The 24,447-nt window shown below is 40.2% G+C and overlaps 2 protein-coding genes across 6 annotated transcripts in view; one reads left to right on the plus strand and one right to left on the minus strand.

Annotated features, from left to right (window-relative positions):
* gtf2ird1 (GTF2I repeat domain containing 1) overlaps nucleotides 1-12,995 on the plus strand; it is a 58,342-nt gene extending 45,347 nt beyond the window's left edge. Inside the window, exons 16-27 of one of the 3 annotated variants that reach the window (XM_034177748.1) lie at nucleotides 4,424-4,504; nucleotides 5,618-5,801; nucleotides 5,907-5,968; nucleotides 6,347-6,418; nucleotides 6,569-6,836; nucleotides 7,709-7,737; nucleotides 7,828-7,875; nucleotides 7,962-8,039; nucleotides 9,519-9,711; nucleotides 9,837-9,874; nucleotides 10,415-10,521; nucleotides 12,412-12,995. In XM_034177748.1, the coding sequence (XP_034033639.1) occupies nucleotides 4,424-4,504; nucleotides 5,618-5,801; nucleotides 5,907-5,968; nucleotides 6,347-6,418; nucleotides 6,569-6,836; nucleotides 7,709-7,737; nucleotides 7,828-7,875; nucleotides 7,962-8,039; nucleotides 9,519-9,711; nucleotides 9,837-9,874; nucleotides 10,415-10,521; nucleotides 12,412-12,480 (1,229 nt within the window). In that variant the 3' untranslated portion in view covers nucleotides 12,481-12,995. Of the gene's footprint in view, nucleotides 1-4,423; nucleotides 4,505-5,617; nucleotides 5,802-5,906; nucleotides 5,969-6,346; nucleotides 6,419-6,568; nucleotides 6,837-7,708; nucleotides 7,738-7,827; nucleotides 7,876-7,961; nucleotides 8,040-9,518; nucleotides 9,712-9,836; nucleotides 9,875-10,411; nucleotides 10,522-12,411 lie in introns of all 3 variants that reach the window. The other 2 variants (XM_034177746.1, XM_034177747.1) reach the window with 2 other exon arrangements.
* An 893-nt stretch (nucleotides 12,996-13,888) lies between these two features.
* Nucleotides 13,889-24,447, minus strand: part of dtx2 (deltex 2, E3 ubiquitin ligase) — a 37,813-nt gene continuing 27,254 nt past the window's right edge. For all 3 annotated transcript variants that reach the window (XM_034177752.1, XM_034177751.1, XM_034177749.1), the window contains 3 exons: nucleotides 21,319-21,480; nucleotides 16,635-16,724; nucleotides 13,889-15,815 (listed from right to left, as the gene is read on the minus strand). In XM_034177752.1, coding sequence (XP_034033643.1) covers nucleotides 15,567-15,815; nucleotides 16,635-16,724; nucleotides 21,319-21,480 — 501 coding nt within the window. In that variant the 3' untranslated portion in view covers nucleotides 13,889-15,566. The remainder of the gene's footprint in view (nucleotides 15,816-16,634; nucleotides 16,725-21,318; nucleotides 21,481-24,447) is intronic.

Here is a 24,447-nt window from a genome sequence, read left to right on the forward strand (position 1 = left end):
GAGATGATTTAATCAGACGTATTTATGAACAAAATTAATCAAAATCCACGCTGTCCAGCTGAGAGTTTCTCCTTGTCTCTCTGTTTCTCAGTTGCACTTGTTCACTTTCACCATCCGACTGGTTCGGTGGTCCTTTCCAGGTCAGGTCCTTGTTTTTTCAGCAGGGTCTAGAAGTGAGGATAGGAAAAAAAATTATTGTCTTTTTCTGGAAAGGAAAGGGTTAACGCCTGGATTGCAACAACTTCAGGCATGTCACACTGCTCTCTGGAGCAGGAAACATACCTGCAGAGGTCATTCTTAAATGGATCCACGACCAAGAAGTCAACCATTCAATATGTCCTAGCTCTGCGACTACTCACTGAACACAAGCATGAAGAGTGGCATTGGTCCTTTGGAGACAACGTTGTGTGTCACAAAGCACTTGTCTTCATTGATTAGGCCGCTTGTGACACATCTTAAGAATTTGTGAGATCCCCAGTGAATAGCTAGGCATCGTGGGTATCCTGAGCACAGGTACTCTGACTGCTGTGGATTGGGGAGCAAACTGAATTCTGGCTTTCATCCAGAGTCTTTGGTGGAGATTAAAGATTCAAGGACGCTGACTTTGCAACGATGCTTTGATCTTTGACATGAGTCATGATTGATATCAGTGCATACCCCTCTATGTGCACCTGATCCCGTCAGATCTCAGATGTTAATCAGAGGTCCTGAGTAGTACTTGACTGGGAGACCACTTAGGAACAGCAGGATCTGCACACATTTCTCCATGCACAACTGGAGGTGTTGGCTGATGCTTATACCTCTGCAAGAGAGGACAGGTCGACAATTTCAGGCTCTCAGTGCTTCTGGTCTTGGTGTATAGTTGTGGGACTTCTTATTTCTGAGGTGATGACGGGATGTCTTGAGTACCTGGTCTCTTTGGAGAATCCTTGGGTACTGCTGGAATGACGTTATGTTGGGGGTTACTTGGCGAGACATCGATAAGGAGTTCTACATACATTGTGAAGGAATGTCTGCTATGGAACTATGACCATGTGACGCACATCCATGCGCATGATCCAGCATGTAGGTCCTTCAGTATCAGCTCATGCTTCTGGATCGGACCTGATCTGTTGCATGCCTCTCTGACTCTTGGACTTTTGGGTCATGGATAGGGATGGGGCTGATCCAGTCCAATATTGATATCAGGTTCCGATACCAACGTAATTCACAGATCAGCAATTTCCGATATAACCTGTGGCGTTTTCTGATCCAGTAGCCGCGTCTGTGTGTGCTGAAACATCTCTAAAAGTGCTGCTGGCTGCTTTGCTGACTGGCTGTGGAATGCGGGATGGGGGTTCCTGAACGGAGGCGTGTCTCATTGAGATGCAGAATAATGAGACACACCTCTGTTTCCGCAGGTTGCAGTCAGCTATCAGGTGACCATTGAGGAGTACTGACTGTCGCTGACCAACTTTTCATCACAACATATCCGCTGGTTGGAAATATTTTATACTATCAACACCACAAAACAAGACAGCAACGTGCAGCGTTTGCAAAGCCGTGGTACTGACAGGCGAAAGCTTCGTCGCAACCGACAACACAGCAAACTTAGACATTTGAAAAAGCACCACATTAAAGAGCACAAGGTTTTTTTTAACTGGGGGCAGAAAGACTGACCCAGACTGATTCCAAATATGAGTAAATTAAGTACTGTAATTTATTTTTTGGTGGTTTCTTGTGGCATTTTGGAAATCTGCTCCTTCCTCAAAACGGTATATGTACTCAGGGTAGGTGTGCCCTCTGGTGTTCAAGAGATTAAACTTCAGCCACTGACCCAACAGTGGACCTGTTTATATGTACATAAACATATATACCATTAATCAGATTTTACACTTGCGCATGTTTCAGCATTCTAAAGAGCTAATTTCTTGGAGCGGGAGAGAGAGGAAGAGAGAGAGAACTGTGTCTTTTCTCTACAACCCCTGGCAAAAATTATGGAATCACCAGCCTCGGAGGATGGTCATTCAGTTGTTTAATTTTGTAGAAAAAAAGCAGATCACAGACATGACACAAAACTAAAGTCATTTCAAATGGCAACTTTCTGGCTTTAAGAAACACTATAAGAAATCAGGAAAAATAATTGTGGCAGTCAGTAACGGTTACTTTTTTAGACCAAGCAGAGGGAAAAAAATATGGAATCACTCAGTTCTGAGGAAAAAATTATGGAATCATGAAAAACAAAAGAACACTCCAACACATCACTAGTATTTTGTTGCACCACCTCTGGCTTTTATAACAGCTTGCAGTCTCTGAGGCATGGACTTAATGAGTGACAAACAGTACTCTTCATCAATCTGGCTCCAGCTTTCTCTGATTGCTGTTGCCAGATCAGCTTTGCAGGTTGGAGCCTTGTCATGGACCATTTTCTTCAACTTCCACCAAAGATTGTCAATTGGATTAAGATCCGGACTATTTGCAGGCCATGACATTGACCCTATGTGTCTTTTTGCAAGGAATGTTTTCACAGTTTTTGCTGTATGGCAAGATGCATTATCATCTTGAAAAGTGATTTCATCATCCCCAAACATCCTTTCAATTGATGGGATAAGAAAAGTATCCAAAATATCAATGTAAACTTGTGCATTTATTGATGATATAATGACAGCCATCTCCCCCAGTGCCTTTACCTGACATGCAGCCCCATATCATCAATGACTGTGGAAATTTACATGTTCTCTTCAGGCAGTCATCTTTATAAATCTCATTGGAACGGCACCAAACAAAAGTTCCAGCATCATCACCTTGCCCAATGCAGATTCGAGATTCATCACTGAATATGACTTTCATCCAGTCATCCACAGTCCGCGATTGCTTTTCCTTAGCCCATTGTAACCTTGTTTTTTTCTGTTTAGGTGTTAAAGATGGCTTTCGTTTAGCTTTTCTGCATGTAAATCCCATTTCCTTTAGGCGGTTTCTTACAGTTCGGTCACAGACGTTGACTCCAGTTTCCTCCCATTCGTTCCTCATTTGTTTTGTTGTGCATTTTCGATTTTTGAGACATATTGCTTTAAGTTTTCTGTCTTGACGCTTTGATGTCTTCCTTGGTCTACCAGTATGTTTGCCTTTAACAACCTTCCCATGTTGTTTGTATTTGGTCCAGAGTTTAGACACAGCTGACTGTGAACAACCAACATCTTTTGCAACATTGCGTGATGATTTACCCTCTTTTAAGAGTTTGATAATCCTCTCCTTTGTTTCAATTGACATCTCTCGTGTTTGAGCCATGATTTATGTCAGTCCACTTGGTGCAACAGCTCTCCAAGGTGTGATCACTCCTTTTTAGATGCAGACTAACGAGCAGATCTGATTTGATGCAGGTGTTAGTTTTGGGGATGAAAATTTACAGGGTGATTCCATAATTTATTCCTCAGAATTGAGTGCGTCCATATTTTTTTCCCTCTGCTTGGTCTAAAAAAGTAACCGTTACTGAAAGCCACAATTTTTTTTCTTGATTTCTTATAGTGTTTCTTAAAGCCAGAAAGTTGCCATTTGAAATGACTTTAGTTTTGTGTCATGTCTGTGATCTGCTTTTTTCTACAAAATTGAACAACTGAATGAACATCCTCCAAGGCCGGTGATTCCATAATTTTTGCCAGGGGTTGTATAAAGTCTGTGCTTTTTTTCCCCCCAAGACCTGGCGTTTCTCATCAACCAAGATTGGATTGATTAGATTTTTTTCACCAGGGCACCCCAAAAATTGAGTATGAGTACATGTACCATTTTGAGGATGGAGCGTATTTACAAAATGCTACAAGGAACCACCAAAAAATAAATAAAAGTATTTAATTCTTTCACCAAAAAATCAAATCTAGGCTTGCGTCTTCGATGTACCTTCTGGCAAATTGTAGCTGAACTTTCAGGTCTTCTTTTAAGACAATCCTCCTCTAAACCACTTCATCATGAAGCTGTATAACTGGGGATACAAAATATCCTCATATAATAATAACAATAATGATAATAATATTAAAGCACACAGAGCTCTGGTATCGGCATAGTATCACTATCGGCAGATAGCCAGATTCAAGTATCTGGATTGGATCGGAAGTGAAAAAATGTGGATTGGTGCATCCCTAGTCATGGTGTCCCAAACCTCCTCCGACCAACACCTCCACTGTGTGTGATCATGTTTTCCCAGACAGCACTGGCCACACCCCTTCCGCTGTTAACACTGACCAGTGAGGCAGAACCTACATTACTGTATTGATCACTTTTTTCCACTTAGTATTTCACATTTTCTGGTAATGAATGTCCAGCTCGGATTCTCAGGATTGGATCAGTGCAGGGCAGCGGTGAAGTGACATGGCAGATGACTGCTCTGCCCTCATGTTGCCTCTGGTGGTCCTGGTCCAAATGTCAGTTTCATAACTTTGATTTTTTTCAGCAGGGAGCCTCGTGGAGGACATTGGTGAAATGATTCTTCAGCTGAGGCGGCAAGTGGAAAGTCTCTTCAGCATCAAGTACGGTGAGATTCCTGTGCTCACGACATTCGGCTCTCATACAGACGTCACGAGTCAGAAGGTTTCAAACCTGCTAACCTATCACACTGATATCTACAATAAATTCCAGAGCAGATTCAGCACAGTGAAGACATGTCATGAAAAAGAAATTCTAATGGGCTGAAGGGGTATTGTCGTCTTGGCAGCTGGGCGGGCAGAGCAGCGGGAGGGCATTGGGCGGCATCAATAATTAGTTTGTTAGTGCAATTTCTTTGGAATGGACAAGCTTAGGCTCACCAAACGTTCCAGGAAAGGTGTATCAGGTCAAGTCCTCGATCACATTCGAAAGTGAATGACCATGACTTTGAGGTCAAGGTCACAGACCAAAAGGTCTTGCTAACACCACAATAATTCTGCCACCCAGGGATTTCACTGCCACTGAGCCTGAAGGCTACAAGTGGCACCCGCCAGTATTTTGTTAAGTCCTGTTACGTTGAGGCGCAAACTGTTCCAAACCAAAATCAGACTTCACAAAGTGAATGTTTCTCAGATAGCCAACTGAAAAACCAACTTTAACGTGGTACACTATGGGTGTTCCTGGTCACGTGGAGTGTTAGATTAGATTAGATTACATTAGACAGAACTTTATTGATTGCTTAGGAAGACTCCCCTCAGGGAAATTGAGGTTCCGGTAGCATTGTATAGCAGCACACAGGGTAAGAAGCACACAGAGTATCATAAGTGAAAGTAAAAAAGAAAAAGATTACAAATATAAATAAAAGACATACTGATCAGTACTGGTTTACTGGCTACTACTGTTCCTCTCATTCCCGACCTGTGTCTTCCTGTTACTCCCCCCCCCCAAGTAAGAACCATACAAGATCAAACAAAGAAAATGCCTGTCAGGAAGACTTTGTAACACAAGAATGAAGTCCTCGATGGACCCTGAGACCTACGGATGCCAGAACTTATTCCCTGATTGTCTTGAACAGGGACACTGAGCGGTAGTGACATTGGGAATTACACCCAGGTCTACATGATGGTACTCCTGATCCCACCGACGTTCCTGCTGTCCTGCCTTTGATAAGAGTTTGAGATTTATTACTGAAATGTTTTATGTGATGTGTTCTCCTCTTCAGCTGAAGCTCTGGGCCTCCCTGAACCAGCCACAGTTCCCTACTCCAGGTTCCAGATGTACCCAGAGGATCTGTACGTCACCGGACTACCAGAGGGAATCTCCCTCAGGAGGCCGAACTGTTTTGGAGGCGCCAAACTGCGCAAGATTCTGTCTGCCAGCAGTCAGATTCAATTTGTCATCAAGAGGTGAGAAACATGGCGAGCGTTAACGATCAGTTAAAGTCACTTTTCTGTCGTTTGAGGTTATTTTGCTGTTTTGTGATTAAAAGTCTTTTTGTGTTTTCATCCCAGACCCGAGCTGTTAACGGAACAAGTTAAACAGGAGCCGCCTTCCGTGCCTGCTGGGGACTCAGGTACTGACGTCCAACGGGAACACTGTGTATTAGATCAAACTTAAGTTATTTTGTTGAAACCACAAGATTCAGATGGGTTTGAGATCTGGACTCACTGAACTTTCATCACTTTAATTAATACATTAATAGTCATTGTGCACAAACGTCATCCAGCAGGTTAACTTTCTTCTGCAGACTTAAAACGTTTGAGCATCAATCCGGATCAGGTTCTATTGTTATTTCGGCGATCCTGAAGGAAAAAGAAAGTCCTTGCAGCGGTTTGAACTCTGCCTCACTGACTATTTATTTATGAGAAAGCAGCAGCTCTGATGTTTGCTGAATTTAATGTGCTTTAAGATCCAACAAGCAAAATTTTAACCTTTGTGTATTCTTCTAAAGAGCTGGACACCAAGGACACAGCAACAGCACCGGAGGATCCTGCAGCTGTATCCAAAAGACCTGGATTCTCAGGTGTGTTTGTCTCTGACTCGTAGGTTTGATACTGAAGCTAGTCCTAACACGTCACCTCGGTAACAGCAGAGGTGTGTTTAATTAGAGCAGAGTTGTGTAAAATTCACTCAGCAGTCTTCAAGGTTGACAGCAAACATCTTCTGCTTCCAGAGGGCTTGGAGTCCAAGCTGTCCAGGATTGACCTGGCCAACACACTGCGGGAGCAGGTCCAAGACCTGTTCAACCGCAAGTATGGCGAGGCATTGGGCATCAAGTACCCGGTCCAAGTGCCTTATAAGAGGATCAAGAACAATCCAGACTCGGTCATTATTGAGGGCCTCCCCCCCGGCATCCCCTTCAGGAAACCCTGCACCTTTGGATCCCAAAACCTGGAGAGGATCCTCGCAGTCGCTGACAAAATCAGCTTCACAATCACCAGGTGGGATTTCCAGATCACATGATCATAAATTGCCTCAGACATAATGTGATTGGTCGATTGTAGGAGTGTGACCTCGCCGGCTCGTGATGGGGCAGCGTGTTGGTCCACCGGCTGGTTGAGGGGTGAAGCGGAATGGTTTGTTTGGATTCCTGCATTGAGTTATTTGGTGTTTTGATAACAAAAACATCACATATCCTGATCACAACAACTGAACATCAGAGTCGTAAATGGTTGGTTAACTAGTGTTTGGTACGTTAGCGCCACAAGCGGGCCTAGTAGGGGACAACACAGTAATTTTCTCAGCAGTGATTAATTTTGTGTTACACAATTATAAAGTGAATGATCTGTATTCAATAAAATACAATGTAAAAAAAAAAAAAAAAAAAAAAAAAACTTCAGTTGTGTAAGGATTTGCCCCCTACAGGTTATTTTGTTTTTGCACCTTGAAATATTCTGCAACTTGGAAATGGAAAAAAAATTAGATTTATTGAAATTACAGACAATAATTCCATGTGAATGACTGCAAGTTTAGTATTTTGTAATTCTTGTATAAAAAGAAAAAAATTCCGACATCATGACTGAAGTTCAACATGTGATCAGTTATTTGCAGCGTTTTAAATGAAATGTTCTCATTTTATATTTCTTAATGTACTGCTGGTGCGTTTAAGATGTAATATTACCACACTTCATGATATAAAGTTATGCTGTAAAAAATCCTATAATCTGTATCACAATATTTTGTGAATTTGACTGTAAACACTGTATTCATTTATTTATTTTTGTTTATTTGCTTGTTTGGGGGTTACTTGATGCATTCACTAGGGGGCAGTGCTGTTCCTTGTAAAAATGCTTTTGAAAATGTCTCTTTTCAGACCTTTTCAAGGACTCATTCCTAAACCAGGTAGGAACACGATTTGGTTCTGTTCATAAGTCTGATTGATCAGTGAGATTATTATTGATAGCTCATTAATGATGGTGTTTCCCTCCTCAGCACCTCGACGTGTCACTTTGCTAAAGAAGGCCTACGCAACGATAAGTGGTGAGTGTGACGATTTTGAAGGATGCAGAATTCTCGCTGATTGGATCCTGCATTGATTTATGAACTGATTCATCTTCGCCTGACAGATGACGACGACATTAGTCGCGTTGGGGAGAAAGTCATCCTCCGAGAACAAGTCAAGGAACTGTTCAACAAGAAATATGGTAAATCTGAATCCACGGGTTTATGAAAAAAATGATTCAGCACCTGTGTCAGGTTAATGAGTTACACCTACTCAGGTATTCTTACCTTAAGTCCCTTAGCTACTCTAATCTGTTACTTTTACATTGTTACCTGCAACTAATTAGTTACCCTACTGACCGTAGTTACAGTTACTGTGTTACTTATATTACATTCAGTTATTTCTTTACCATTTTAAGTTGCATACCATTGGCCCTGCGATAGACTGGCGTCCTGTCCAGGGTGACGTACCCCAACTCACGCCCTATGACTGCTGGGATAGGCTCCTCCGTTTTCCATTGACTGGGTGCGACTCAGTTATTGAGCTATTAAAAAGGTGTAAGTTTGTATTTGTCATATTAGACACCTGCACCGACGAGAAGTCACAAAGCCTCCAGCCCCTCCCATTTCACTCAATCACACAGAGGAAATTTCCACCTTCAGCAGCTCATTACGGGCGGTCGAAAAAATGCATTACAGGCAGTCACACACTCATTAATGGGTGATCAAAGACTTGCTACTGGCCGTCACAGACATATGTGTTGCTTATACTCATCATGACGGGTGAACAAGGAACTTTACAGGTGGTCAAAGACTCATTATACCCCTGTTCCACAGAGCGCCAGTCCTTCCTGTTTCATCCCAATTGGCAAATTGAGGCCTGTTTTGAAGCATTGCAGTAATTCCTTGATCCATCTTTTGTCAATCTTGAACAAACTTGGTATACGCAGTAGTTATGGCTCTCGGCAGCACCAGTTTTTAAATTGGGGTGAAATTTTCCAGGTCTTCAATAATTTCATCCCGATTCGACAAGTCGGCGTCATTACACGACGATTTCCGGGTGTTCGTAGTCTTAACAACTTCAGTCATGTTCAGACATCTTTAAACGGAGCAGTCCTTGCAATTGTGCTCCATCGGGGTAAAAGTTGAAGCAAAAGCAAAGTTTTACAGTTCTGAGAATGCAGCTTTACTTTCATTTTTGAGGGGGTTGCCAGCTATGCACTTTATAAGCCTGCAAGTTCCCAGGCCTGCACTTTATATAATAACCTTTATTTAACCAGTTAGAATTGCATTGAGATCGAAACCTCTTTTACAAGGATTATATCATTATAAACCAGCCTGATAGGCATGCCGGAGTAAGCAGTTTTTGCACTTTTTGGATTGTGGGGATCGTAATAGAATGGTGTCTTGTGGAAGAGGGGTCTTACAGGTGATGTCACTCGTTATAGGCTGTCTATTACAGGTGACCAGAGGCTCGTTGCAGGTGTTGTTACTCGTTACAGGTGAGCAGAGGTTCATTAGAATAGAAGTTTTATACACATATACCTTTGTACACATACAATGAGATTAGGGATCAGGGATTACAGGTGGTCACAGACTAATTGCAGGTGATGTACCTGTTACAGGTGGTCGGAGGTTCTTTCCGGTCAGTGTTCCTGATGTTTGTGATCTTCTGTGTTCAGGTGAGGCTCTAGGATTGGACCGCTCAGTCCTGGTCCCATACAAACTAATCCGCAGCAGTCCAGAGTCAGTAGAAGTTAGCGGCCTTCCAGACGACGTTTCCTTCCGAAACCCCAACAGCTATGACCCGGCATGTCTGGAGAAAATCCTTCAAGCCGCCGACAAAATAGCCATCAGCATCAAGAGCCAGCTCCAGTGAGTGTGGAACACATTTGAAAGTCTGGTCGGTTTGTTTGGAATTTAACTCGACTCTGTAGAACACTTGAGTGTACGTTAAGATGTGGTCAATTTTGATGACACCTCTTTTTATTTTCTCACAGACCATTTGCAGAAATCTGTAGTCAAGCCTGTAACACAGGTACGTGCAACACAAAACGCTAACGCTCTAACGAGTGCCGCAGGATTAACTCGTTAGCACCTTAATGTGTGTTTCAGCACATATTAAAAAAAGATAAAAACAAAAAACAGCTAAAAGTAGAATGTTTATAATCAATTTTTATAGAGTCATGATGCTGAAATTGTTCATCTGAGATCACATTCATTTACAAGAAGAAAGTTATTCATGAATGTTACAAGTCAACGTTGTTGCTAGCTTTGACTCCAGATAAGTGTTTTTTTTAATTAGCTTGTTTCGGCCCAAAGCAATTAAAAAATAACGAGGAATTTTATATTGTGATTTACACACCCAAATTCGTGAAACAAATATGTGAAATTTGTGTGCAAAATGTGTCATTTCTCTCTGCATCTGTTGGACAACATCATTCTGAATATTCAATAAAGTCCCAAATAAGATTTTTGTACGACATGTCATAAGGTTAAACCGAGAACCCACGTAAAGGCGTCTCTGAACCAACTCACTGTAAGAATTAGTTGAGGTCATTATTTTTGTCATTAGCAGGAATGGACACTTTGACCAATCGGCGGAAACGTAAAAGAGTTCAGGAAAGCAGTCGACTCCCGATTTCATCTGACCTCGGAGTATCAGCTAATCAGATTCCAGTCATGGTAAGTCTGAAAACACCAAAAATCGACTTTGTCAAACGATGGAGTAATAACGAGCGAAGCTCACTCATGGTACAGAGTCCCAAACAGGAAGTGCCAAATTTTGAGTCCACAGTGAAACAGGAAATCTCAAATGTCAAACACAAAAACCTGAAAGTTCAGCTACAATTTGCCAGAAAGTACATTTTAGACAAAAGCCTAGATTTGATGTTTTGGTGAAAGAAACTTTTGTATTTCTTCATAATTGACGTAAATAAAGTCCAAGACATATTCAGTGACTTGGAAATGTTCATGTTTCCATCCCCTGACTTGTCTTAAGAAAACTGGCAATAAAACAGATTATTATTTACAGGTTTTATCAGTTTTTCAGTTTGAGTAAGAAAATTTTAGAAATTTTTATTCTTTTTTTTTTTTTGTATTTTTTATTTAAAATGGCATAAATTAAAATGTGTGAAATTCCAAGTGTTGCAATACTTTTAGAGGTCACAGTATCCTAATCTTATGATGAGTGCAAAATGAGTGTGATATTACTGTTTTGTTTAAGAATGTTTAATTTTCACTGTTGCTGCACTTTGTGTCAAATCAGTCATATCGCATATCATGATGTGAAAATATTGAGATAATTTGGCCATATTGTGCAGCCCTACTGTCAACTAGCTAAAAACTTTGAATATTAATTTACATCTACATAAAAAAAAGCTTAAAGTGGCAGGGGGTTACAAGGGCTGTAATTAAGGGGGGTCAACTGAAAGGCAAAAAAGAAAAATGCTTGCATATGAGGGGCAGAGCCCCTCCAGAAGCTCCTCATGCTCACAAGAACCATTTTACTGAAAAAAGTCTGAAAGACATGGAACATGGTTAGATGGTGAGCTTTTCCAGACATGTGAGAGGCAAATTAAAAAAAATGTTTATCACCCCCCCCCCCCAAAAAAAAAGCTGAAAGGTTTTTGTCATGCTAATGCTCCCCTGAAGCATTTACTCAAAATAAAATCTGAAGGACCTAAATGACATGGTGAAATCTGTCAAGCTTTGCTTGTTCATGTCCGCGACATATGCATATTAATCATAATAATGGTTAGTTTTTATTCTTTTTTGTGGTAAATTAACTTCAGCAACAGCAATAACTTAAGTTCAAATGGAACTATACAGGGGAGCCACTAAATTGGGGCCCCCTAGTGGTTGAATTACAGCATGTTAGCCTCTCCTCAATCAACATTAAAAAAAAAAAAAAATAAATAAAAATATATATATATATATATATATATATATATATATATATATATATATATATATATATAAATAATTTAATAATTCAAGGCTTTTTTGGGACAGGTACCTGGATTTTTTTTTTTTTAATGTGCAAAAATAATGGTGGATTGACTAAATCTACCATTAAAGGCACTCTATAAATCCAAGTCATTCTCAGTTGTTTTAGCCACAATTAGTGTGTTATGTTGTCGGAAATGTTTTTAATTAGGATTTTTGTAGGGTGGGTTATGTTTGTATTATTCATTTATTTTTGTCTATTTTATGAATTGATCGATGTTCCATAATTAACTTATTAAAAATGCTTTTTTTTTTTGTTTTGTTATGAAGAATTCATGTTCTATCACGTTAAATTGACCATCTTTGTGTTAGCAAGCAGTGAATTTACAAACCCCAAGAAATTTGACTTTTTGTAATTTTTCACGGTTTAACATTTTCATTTTTTTTTTTAAATCATGAATATTATCAATATTAAGGAAGCAACTGAAACCTGTGTATAATATATGAGTATATATATACAAGTATATATATATATATATATATATACACACATTTTTGTTTTTTTTTTTTTTTTGGTCCAGTCCTGTAGAGTGACTGTTTTTTGTTGTCGTCGTTGTGTGTCTGCAGCAGTGGCCCATGTACATGGTGGACTACAGCAGCGTCAACTTCCAGGTCCCCGGCAAAGTCAATTACTGACAGACAAAATGTTTGTCAAACTGACACTAAACGTCTTGACGATGGAGCAAACAGCAGATCGTACGCCATCAAAACAGCGCGGGTGGGGGCGGGGGCCTGGCCTGTTTTCATAAAGCTGTGTGCGCTCCTGCTTTCTGTCCACTCGCTGGCATCATGACCGAGTCTCTAATGGCGGTCTGGTTGAATATTCAGATCTTTGTACCTTTTATTTATTTAACTCTAACATTATGTGCAGGGATGTAAAATAGATCGCATCAACACGAACACACCAGTCACCAAACACGTATCCACAGAAACTGCATCATCAGCAATGAAGTGTCTTAATTGCAGGGACGAGACCTTCAGGAGACTTTTTTTTTTTTTTTTTTACATATTTACAGTGTAGAAAACGTTAAACGTCAGCCTGAATGTATTGTGTAAAGAGCGGTATTCTGCGAAGACTATGGACTAACCGTATTTAATATGCTGTACCTTAACGCCATCTACGCCTTTCAAATAAAATGTGTTGCCTTGCACGTGTTGGGAGTTTTATGTGGATCCAGAAAAAGTCACAAGTACTGCTGCCTGGTGGACAAAATGGTGTTTTAAAGATAGTAGTCATTACCATTTTGTTCACCAGGGGGCAGTATTGTAGCTTGTGTTTTTAGTTATGAGCTAGATTGCTCGCTAGCAGTTACACACGGATTTCTGGGAGACTAAAAAAGTCAAACATGGAGTCAGATAATTTTTTATCTTATTTATTGCAGGAGTGCTTTATTTAGTTTAGCTTATATACACGTAAAGATGTACTGTCCAGTCACAACAGAAGATTGGCAACACAAACTCTACCTGCATTCATCTGAATGGGCGGGACAGGAGGTTTGATGGCACAGTGACTTCCTGCTATGCAAGTCACGCTGGAGTCTAACTAGCTAGTCAAAAATCAGTTGTCGCAACTGTAAAAAGATCAATTTTGTTAAATTACTAACTGGGTAGCAGCCAAACATGATCTCAACACTGTTAGCATAATGCTTGATTAAAAGCAGCTACATGCACGCTAAGAGGGCATACTGCTTGTATTTGTTCTACACAGTGCGTGAAGGTGTATAAACTAAAATTTTTCTGCTCCTGAAACTGATGTGTATTTTTGGAAGGGTCCAAAAAATGTCTGGTGTCGGAACAAGGCTAAGCTGGGAACTTTGGCAAATTACTTGGCGGTTAGGGTTGACTGTTATCACTTAATTTCTAAGAAATGCATTTTTAAAAGTATGCATATTGGAGCGGTACTTGCTGATTGAAACAACAGCTTTACACACTGCTAGAAGTCTTGCACAGTAGCAGAATTGCGCAATTTTCCGTCGTGTTGTCTACGGAACATTTGAGGTAGCTACATGGCAACGATGCAAGCTAGCAAGTTTAGTGCGGTTTTCTCACCACTGGGCTACATTAGTTATCTTGCTAGCTAGCTTGGTTGCTACCCAGATAAGTTAACAGTTATTTGTATTAAACAGACTGAATGATTTTATAAAACTGGATTCTGACATGATGTGACATCAAACTGTCGAACTACCAAAAACAGTGAAAGTTGTGCTAAAAAGGTTGTGGGCCTGGTCACCTAATGAAGGTGAAAACACGAAGTGTTTTTTTTGGGAGGTTTGCTTGAGACGAGTTTCATGACCTTGATTGTCACACTACACCCCACCCCCATTTACACAAAATGTGGCAGATTTAATCTCGTCTCATTTCACACAAACTAAGTTATTATATAATTAAAATAATGCCTCAAGTGGGTGTGGCTACTGCACATTTCAACCAATAAAGACCCTGTTATCAGATTAGAGCAAGAGGGTCAATGAAAAGGAAAAAAAAAAAAAAGACAAAATGTTAACATATGTCCCTCCGCTCCCCAACTGACATTTTCCCCACTTTTTTTGGGACATTTGTGTTTATATTTACAGATTATTGCCTTTATGGATCTTTAATGACTGACTGTGCTACAGGAAATGTTGTAAAACACTCAAACTGCATAAAAAAAAAAAATTAATAAATTCCAATTTGAAAACCAGCTGACGATAAGACGTGTCTCACCCAGGAAACACACCATAAAAACTAAAGTGCTTCATGAGATTTTTTCTTAAAGCAGTTAAGATGCTTTTGTCGTGGCAACTGGATGAGGGGACGCACATAAGGCAGTCGATGGATAAGAAAATAAAATTAACTCAAGAAGGGAGGCATTTTTAACCAATAATAGCAATAATAAATGACAGCAACTCTAAAATTTTATGCGACTGCGGGTTTATAATTTTAACAGATGCAGTTTGTTCTCATTTCACTGTAAATGTGAAACACTGTAACAGCTTCAGTCTAACTGTAAACCTATTTAACCTCACCACAGAGAAATAATGTTCAACTTTTGTTCAAAAAAACAAAAGCAAATCTGGACTGGTTTCAGGAGCTCGTGAGCCACATTCAGCTGGATTTAGATCAGTACAAACCTGATATTAGCTGGTTTTAAAGCAGACAGACTGGTTTTAACTGGCTGTGCGTGCAGAAGAAAAAACAAAAAAACCATAATATCTACATAACAGTTTCTTCTGGAGTATTATCAAACTTTTTTTTGCGAGATTTGCCCCTATTTCCGTCATACGTCCATTGTGGTTTTATGCCTCCCTCTGGTTGACACAGGTACTGAAGGTGTTTAATTCTGGTTAACGCAAACACGTAACTTTTGTCTGTCCCTCAATGAAAAATATGCATTAAAAAATACACACAAAAAAAACCCCTCAGGTATCCAAATTTTTTTTGTTTGTTTTTTTACTTTTTCCACTCAATGTTGAATTTCAAAACAAAACAGCTTTTTGTTCACTTACAGGAAATCGAGGAATATCGTGTGGCGCAGCGCTAATGTGTTAGCATCCCACTGAGCTCGCTGCTGTGCAGCATCCACAGACATTTTATTTATTTATTTTTTGTCTTCAAACAAAAACATTTCTAAATTCCGCTCACTTTTCTCTCGTTCCCCTCTGAACAAAAAAAGAACAAGGTCTGAATTTCTGAAGTGCGGCGGTCAATAGTGAGTTGAGCTTTGGGAAGCTCGGCGATGTGCTTTAACTGCTAGTGCCAGCACCGCCCAGCGGTGTGAGGCAGTCCTCTGTCACACCCTGAGCGACCAGCTCCAACAGAACATTGTCCAGATAGTTTGGGTCCGGGTAGCCGTGGCCCGATAAGTTGGACATCATCTCGGTTTTGTGGTGGATCCCGTTCCACACCACTGTGTCTGGCTCCCCAGTGGTGCTGGAGGTTCCCACGGTGAAGATGAGGCGCCGCGCCCACGCCACCTTCAGCAGCTCCAGCACCTTTCCAACAGACAACAAATGTTAAAGATCATAGAAGAAGAAAATCGATGAAAGCATTTCCAATCGCAGAACTAATCTGTACATCTGGGCTAACTTCACAATGGTCCCACAGTCCCTAACATTACACGAAGTTAACATCTTACATACATGATTAACTATCCCTATGAAAACTTCCACCAGGGTCAGAGATTATACCTCACAATTTAGTTTTAACAAGTTTGACACAATTCAGCCTGGCTGGGCTAGCTAGCTAGCTTAATCGTCACCTACACAACAACGCAATAACTGGAAGGGAATATTTTTATGATCCACTCTTGTTGTGTCACAGCTGACGAATACCGATCTACTTATGGAACCGTTATACTTGATTGGACTGTGCGGCACAGCTAGCCAGGAAAACACTTTGCACACAGGTGTTTGCTAAAGTTGAACTTCACTTGAATACACGAGGGCAGATTTTTCCCATGAGAATGCGCCACTTTCCACAAAGCACCTGAGAGAAGGAAGATGTGAAATCTTGGTTCGCATTCGCCACACGAGCACCGAGCTGTGATTAAGAAGCAACACACAAAAGTTCTTGTCTCTCCAGTCACAGTCAAGAAAGCTTTAAACTCATTCAGAGTTAGCGTGGCTTTGGCCTTGGTGGCTTCCCCACGACAGATTCAGCACCATTTGTCATATGCCACATTTCTGCAGATAAGTGCTGACTGGACTGGAGGTTTTGGACCGAGCTGTACCAAGGTCCATAAGACACGTGGACCCACACGGACGAACTAAACGAAGCAGCGTATAGTAACGACAACCCCCACCCCCCCTTACCTTTCGTCCCTTGTTGTTGTCGGGTAGAAAACAGTAACGAGGGAATCCTCGGCAGGTGTACGGCTGTCCCGGGTTTGGGTGCTCCGGACCCTGGTGGGTGAGAACAAAAACAGTCAAACATAAGCTTCCAGAAGATTTGGGGTGTAAAAATCTGATCTTGTGCACAAAAGATGAAAAAAAAAAAAAAACTATTCATATTCTGTTTCCAGAACAAAATATTGAACTTCAAAAATAAAACATTGATGCACAAATAACATTAATGCGACATCAGCCTCTCTCTGTCTGCTGCAAAAATATTTTGAAATGAGATCATGTTTCTTGTGATACATTTATTATTTGGCTTTAGAGCGTTGAACCTGAACCCACCAGTCTTTAAATGAATAAGTAAAATATTCTGAAAACAATACACTATTCAAAAAACCCAGTGACTGTCCACATTGAAAGTTGTAATTTGCTCAACAGATTTTTGCATCAGACATTATTTTACAAGTTGCATTGCAACGTGATTAAACCCACCAGTCTTAAAATAAATAAACTTATAATCACTGCTCGATGTTCTAAAAGCTGCTGGCCATTTCCACGTCACTCACGGCAAATTTCTGTTCACTTTTCAAATTTTTGTGTGTGTACTTCCCACAGAGACATTTTTAGACACCATTTCTTGACACAAGGTGTGAAATGACAAACAAAATAAGATAAATCTTTAATTAGTCTTAGTTACTTCCAATTAAGACAGCTGGAGAAGAGGAAAATTAGAAGGGTGGAAGTCAGAGTCGGAACATTGAATGTTGTCGGTATGACTGGTAAAGGCAGAGAGCTGGCTGACATGATGGAGAGGAGAAAAGTCGATGTATTGTGTGTGTAAGATTGGATTCAAGTTGTTGTATCATGGTGAGGATAGCAAGAGAAATGGTGTTGGGGTCACCAACACCATGAGCTTACCAAACCAATTTTGTGAACCAATAATTAGTGCTAAATGTGTTAAAATCGATAAAATCACAAGGCTGCCCAAATTTATGCACCTGCCTCATTTTGTTTAAATAATTATTGCACGCTTTCTGTAAATACTAGAAACTTCATTTCACTTCTCAAATATCACTGTTTGTCTGCTATACGATATATTTAACTGAAATTACTGATCCAAACAACCAATGATTTATAAAAGGAAAATCATGGAAATCATCAGGGGTCCCCAAACCTTTACATACCACTGTATGAAGAGCGGAAAGGCAGTTGGTCCAGATGACATTCCAGTGGAGGCACGGGAGTGTTTAGGAGAGATGGCAGTGTAGTTTCTAATCAGATTGTTTAATAAAATCTTGGAAAAGTGACAGAATGCCTGAGAAGTGGAGACGAAGTGTGCGGGTAACTATTTTTAAGAATAAGGGTGATGTGCAGAGCTGCACCTACAAAGGCATTAAGCTGACCAGCCACAGCATGAAGTTATGGGAAATAGTAGTTGAAACTAGACTTCAAAGACAAGTGAAGATCTGTGAGCAGTAATATGGTTTCATGCTGAGAAAGAGCACTACAGATGCAATGTTTGCTCTGAGAGTACTTAATGCAGAAGTACAGTGAGGAAAATAAATATTTCAACACCCTGCGGTTTTGCAGGTTCTCCCACTTAAAAATCATGGAGGGGTCTGAAATTTTCATCTTAGGTGCATGTCCACTGTGAGAGACATAATCTAAAAAAAAAAAAAAATCCGGAAATCACAATGTATGATTTTTAAAAATTTATTTATATGTTACTGCTGCAAATAAGTATTTGACCCCCTACCAACCAACAAGAATTCTGGCTCACACAGACCTGTTAATTTTTCTTTAAGAAGTCCTCTTATTCTGCACTCTTTACCTGTATTAATTGCACTTATTTGAACTTGTTACCTGTATAAAAGACACCTGTTCACACAATCAATCACACTCCAACCTGTCCACCATAGTTATGATCATTTATTAAAAAGTGGAAGAAACACAAGATGACTGTCAATCTCCCTTGGTCTGGAATTCCATGCAAGATCTCACTTTGTGGGGTAAGGATGATTCTGAGAAAGCTCAGAACTACACAGGAGGACCTAGTCAATGACCTGAAGAGCGCTGGGACCACAGTCACAAAGATTACATTAGTAACACATGATGCTCACAGTGGACATGCACCTAAGATGAAAATTTCAGACCCCTCCATGATTTCTAAGTGGGAGAACTTGCAAAATCGCAGGGTGTTTAAATACTTATTTTCCTTACTGTATAGAGAAGGCCAGAAGGAGTTACCGTACATTGTGCATTTGTGGATTTAGAAAAAGCTTGTGACAGGGTGCCAAAAGAAGAGCTGTGGTCTTGTATGAGGAAGTCTGGAGTGGCAGAGTATGTGAGGGTAGGGCAGGACAAGTACAAGGATAGTGTGACAAAGGTGAGATGCTCAGTAGGAATCACAGACTCATTCAAGGTGGAGGTGGAATTACATCAAGGAACAGCTCTGAGTCTTTTGTTTGCAATGGTGATGAACAGGTTGACAGATGAGATCAGACAGGAGTCTCCATGGACTGATGTTTTCAGTGGACATCGTGATCTGTAGTGAGAGTAGAGAGCAAGTTAAGTTGAACCTGGAGAGGTGGAGATATGCTCTGGACAGCAGGGGAATGAAAGTCAATCGGAGCAAGACTGAGTACACGTGTGTGATTGAGAGGGAGCCCAGTGGAATAGTGCCATAACAAAGAGTAACTGCACTAAATAAAAGAGCACAGGCAGGGTGGAGTGGGTAGAGAAAGGTGGAAGGAGTGATTTGTGACTGAAGAATATCAGCAAGAGTGAAGGAGAAAGTTTACATGACAGTAGTGAGACCAGCTATGTTGTATAACTTAGAGAGGGTGGCACTAACAAAAAGACAGGCAGAGCTGGAGGTGTTGAGACTGTCTTTGGGAGTGGTAAGGATGGACAGGATTAGGAATTAGTTTTATTTTTATTTCATTTATATAGCGCCACATCACAACAAACTGCCTCAAAGCGCTTCACACAAGTAAGGTCTAACATTACCAAGCCCTAGAGCAAGCGACAGTGGTAAGGGAAAACTCCCGCTGACGATCTGAGGAAGAAACCTCAAGCAGACCAAACTCAAAGGGGTGACCCTCTGCTTTGGCCATGCTACCGAATTAACATATCAGAGGGACAGCTCAGGTGGGACGGTTTGGAGACAAGTCAGAGGTGAGACTGAGATGGTTTGGACATGTGCAGAGGAGGGATCCAGGGTATACAGGGAGAAGGATGCTGAGGATGGAGCCACCAGGCAGGAGGAGGGAGGTTTATGGATGTGCTGATAGAGGACATGCAGGTGGTTGGTGTGACAGAGGGACAACTATTTTATATCTAGGAAACTGAAAATGCAAGGCAAATACTATTAAAAAATCTTTTTTTTTTTCCATTCTGTATGGAAATGCCCTGCTGGTTGCACAGGTTTTAACGTGTCAGATTTTTTGCAGAATAAATGTTTCCATAGGTTCTAATGCAACACTCTCGCAAATTGATACTACTGTATGAAGTAGTGGTAACAGCAAGACTTAAATTCCACGTTACTCAGACCCGTCATCTGTAAACCATTCATCTGAGCATCAAAGAAAATAACCAGAAATGCCCATTTTGACTTTGACCTCACTGAAATGAGCCCCTGCCATACTGCAGTAACGAGCCAGGTGGTTTTATGTGCTGGAACGTCCACGGTGGAAAAACCTGTCCTGCTAAGTTTGTGCACAGACTGATTTAATCAGTAGGATTTGATGAAGCACAGTAAGATCAAATGTAATAAAATACTGTATTTTCCAGAGTATAAGTCACACCTCTTCTCTCGTTTGCGAAGCTCACTTTGTAGCATGTGGTGTTACTGAACACAAGAACTTCTTTAATTCCAAAAATCAGCAAAATGGACAAACTGCTGGCCAACAGCGACATGGAGAAGTGAACCAGTGGATTTATGCAGGAAGGCCTCAGCTCGTGGCGTGTAACATAAGGTCTGTTAAATTTCAATAACTGACAAATAAACATGGATTGGACAATATTCTCTCATTCATGTTCTGAGCCTGCTTACCCCTGGAATGGACAATATATTAGATGTTATTTGACAGAGTGCGGACAAAAGAAATAGTCAGAAGGACATGGACCACTAGCCCACAGCTTTGGAAACACGTCAATAAAAGCCTAAATCCGTTAGACTGTTTTTTTTTTGTTTTTTAAATCAGCTCTTTAATTTGGAATATTTGTTTGTTGTGGTTTACGTTCATTCTTGTTTATTTTTAGTGTTTCACTTTTTGGAAGAGCCCCATTCTTATTTATTATTGTTATCATTATTAATAAACATTTTTACATCCGCCAAGAATGTAATAAAATCAGTGTTTCTTTGTCGGATTACGTAAAAAAAAAGAAAAAGAAAAAAAAAAACCTACTTCACAAATTCTCACCAAAATTGCATCACTGATCGATATTAGGGCATGGAAGACGCCACTGAATTTTGGAGGTGATCTGGATTGGCAGACATCAGAAATCTCAGATTGCTCTTGTTCACTATAAAAAAAAGTCACAACTCAAACTATTAAAAAACAAAAAACTTGCGACTTCTAGTCCGGAAAATATGTTACATTTGTATGTCATGCCTACTTTGAATGAAGAAGAGCTAAGTTTTCTCTTGAGCGTGTACCTGGATGCCGGGGGCGATGCTGTAGATGATCTGGATGGCGCCGCAGTCCGGGTGGCCTGGCAGCGACTGGTCAATGCTGTAAATTTCCATCTTGCCTTTGGGCTGGGTGCCAGTCTTCTCTCCATAGATCGTCTTACACGAGGGACACTGGAGGCTGCCGTCCTGCAGATCAACAAATCACCTCAATCAATACAAACCAGATCAGTTCTGATTCAACTCAACATTGATCCATGAGGCTTTGCTTTTACTCATGATGCCTCGAAAGGTGATAAACGCTTCACTGGCTGTTGCACACAGCAACGTTTTGGCTGTTTGCCTCATCAATTTCCTATGTGTACTCTATAGAACCGTTTTACGATCCCACCCTAGGTGGAGACAGCGGAGAAAACAGCAAATTGTACCGTCCAGTACTGCAAATTTCCTCTCCTGCCCAGCATGGATTTTCCAAAAAAATGAACTGAAATGTTGCTGAAAAATGTACCAATTCAATCGTATTTCAAGCTTATAGTGTCATACTTTTGTTTTATTTTGCAATTTCAACCAAATAATTAAATAAATAATTCTATTCATTTTCTTCACCTCTAATGCAAACGGCAGAGATCAACAGTCAGCTGCTTTCAGCATTTGCTGAAACCAGAGAAGAATGGAGATGTACATAGGGATGAGAATGGGCAAAGGAAAAAAAAAACTCAGTGGGCCCGGAGGTCACCATAAGCCCTCAGCAGGGTCCAGGGGCAGTGCCCCTGGTGGGGGCCCACGGGTTTTGAGCATTTTAGAGGCATTTCGGGGCCACTAGAGAGTCCTAATTTCATGAATTTCCAAGTTATATATTTTTTTATGTTGGGGAATGTGGGAAGCTTACCATAATAAAAGAATCCGTCTATGTAGACCTTCTTTCAGTGATACCTGCCTCATGCCGTAGCATATGTACTTACTATAAATGCCAAAGCATTTGACAGATATCACTGAACTTACCAAAACTATTCTTTAAGTGTCTTTCCTTAACCTGCAATGAGCTCTGAAATATATAGACACTTCATGCAAGTATGTGTAAATCATTTAAAGAGATTAAAACCTATCAAAATGACATTTCTGGTATAAAACAGTGACTTTATTAATAATTACATGTAAAATGTATACTTACAAATTACTGCCCCATAATAAATCACACCATGTGAGTTTGCAGCCCGACTACTTATGTCAGTCAGCAGGAAAACCTCACAGGAACATATAGCATAGTATCATTCAAAAGCACACATCCTGTGCACCAACTGTACTACAGCCTATGAAATTCACCAAAATAAAAATAAAATTGATGCAGGATGATTTCAGCATGCAGGCAAAATATATTTTGTCATTTTTGAATTATTTATCTATTAAAGAGTAAAAACTGAAGGAAATCAATTCTAAGGCCTGAAAGAAGTTTCTGCAGGAAGTATTTCAGCCATCAGGTCAAGTGAGAGGGGAAGTGTTGGCTTTTTAAATTCTTGAAAGACACTGGACTCATAAAGAGGATTTAGTCCTGCTAGACTGATGCAGCAGGTGGCAGCAATGCAACAATATGCATGCTGGCTGCCGTTATTCACCACAAAAGAAAAAGGATTTATTTGTTTTGTTTTTCTCTACCCGGTCACGTTTTCAGAAAAAGTGTATTTCGTGTCAAAATAAACCCATAAAATACATAGTTTTATATGGTGAAATAAAAATGGAACATGGAAACAAATTGGGACAAAAATCCGTATACAAAACGCTGGTTTTGCAGCACTGAAATTCACTTCAGTACGTACACAGTAACTGGACCACACTTAAAAATTTCATTGATTATAAACATTTTAATAGCATGAATAAAATTATTGGACACGCACCTGAGCACTGGATGTTTGATCGCTGACAAGTGCTGTGGCCTTTGGGGCTCGCTGTTCCTCTTCCTCACTCTGGTCCCGGGCAGATTAATCCGTTTAATATTAATTTAATGACATGTTTCTTCATCTTGCAGTGCTCTTCCAAGGTTTTGTTGATGAAATCCAAACAGCATGCAGAGGGCTTTACCAGGGAGATCAACCTTGCGGACAAATTCAGAGTCCTGCTTTTGTCCCATTCACATCCACCTCCTGCTCCAAACGTGCACATAAACTTTTTTTTTTTTTTTTTTTTTTTTTTAAACACCACTACTGGTGTCTTTAACGCAGTCCTTGTCCTCTTTCTCGATGTTAAAGACGCAGCTCAACAGACATGCATACAAGGAAAGATTTAACTCGCACAGATGACCCGCGCTGCACCACCCACCCAAAATTTTTCTCAACAGATTTATTTATGCTGATCTCAGAAATAGCCCAGAAACTCAGAAAACCTCTGAAATCCGCAGACCCGTGGAAAATTCCCATCCCACACAGCATCTGTCTCCGCTCTGGCTTAAAAGGAGAAGAAAAAAAAAAAAAAACACTTAAAATGTTTCATTAAAATAACCAAGAGTGTCAGTTCATAGATGCTGATACATTCAGATGTTTCCAGTTTACTTTACAGTTTGCAAGCTCCCGATTCCAAAACTTTTGGAGGAAAACTGCATTGACAGTGAGAGTGAGGGGGAGGGAGAGGAGCTTCAGTTCTTGTTTAAACAAAACAATTAGTGGTTATATTGTTTTTTTGTTTGTTTTTTTTGTTGTTGTCAGTTTTTTTAAGAATGCAATCCCACTCAAACATGTTGGGGAAGAAGAAGAAGAAGAAAAAAAAACTCATTCATGACAGAAAAACTGTCATGAATGAGTTTTTTTTTGACAGAGAGCAAATGCTATATGCCCATCAAATATTAATGTGTTTTTAACCTTTTCAACGTTATTTATTTGATTAACTTAGACTTTGTCAAAAAATTTTAAAAAGAACTTTGGTATTACAAATATTACAACATGTCATTTTATGTCTGTTATTCTTGCTTTCAATGCATCTAAAACCACTAAAAATTGGTTAAAATAGGGCTTGCCAATAATTGGAGGTATAAAACCCTATAGCTTCAGGGGGCTCTGCCCCCTTGACTCCCACCAAGTGCCCCTACATCCCTGGCCCTGAGCCACGATCAATTTTAATAATTTACCAGGCACTAAAATGGTAGCTAGAACCCTGCTTCATTCTATA

Source organism: Thalassophryne amazonica, chromosome 9 (assembly GCF_902500255.1).
Source record: "Thalassophryne amazonica chromosome 9, fThaAma1.1, whole genome shotgun sequence".
Taxonomy (NCBI): Eukaryota; Metazoa; Chordata; class Actinopteri; order Batrachoidiformes; family Batrachoididae; genus Thalassophryne; species Thalassophryne amazonica.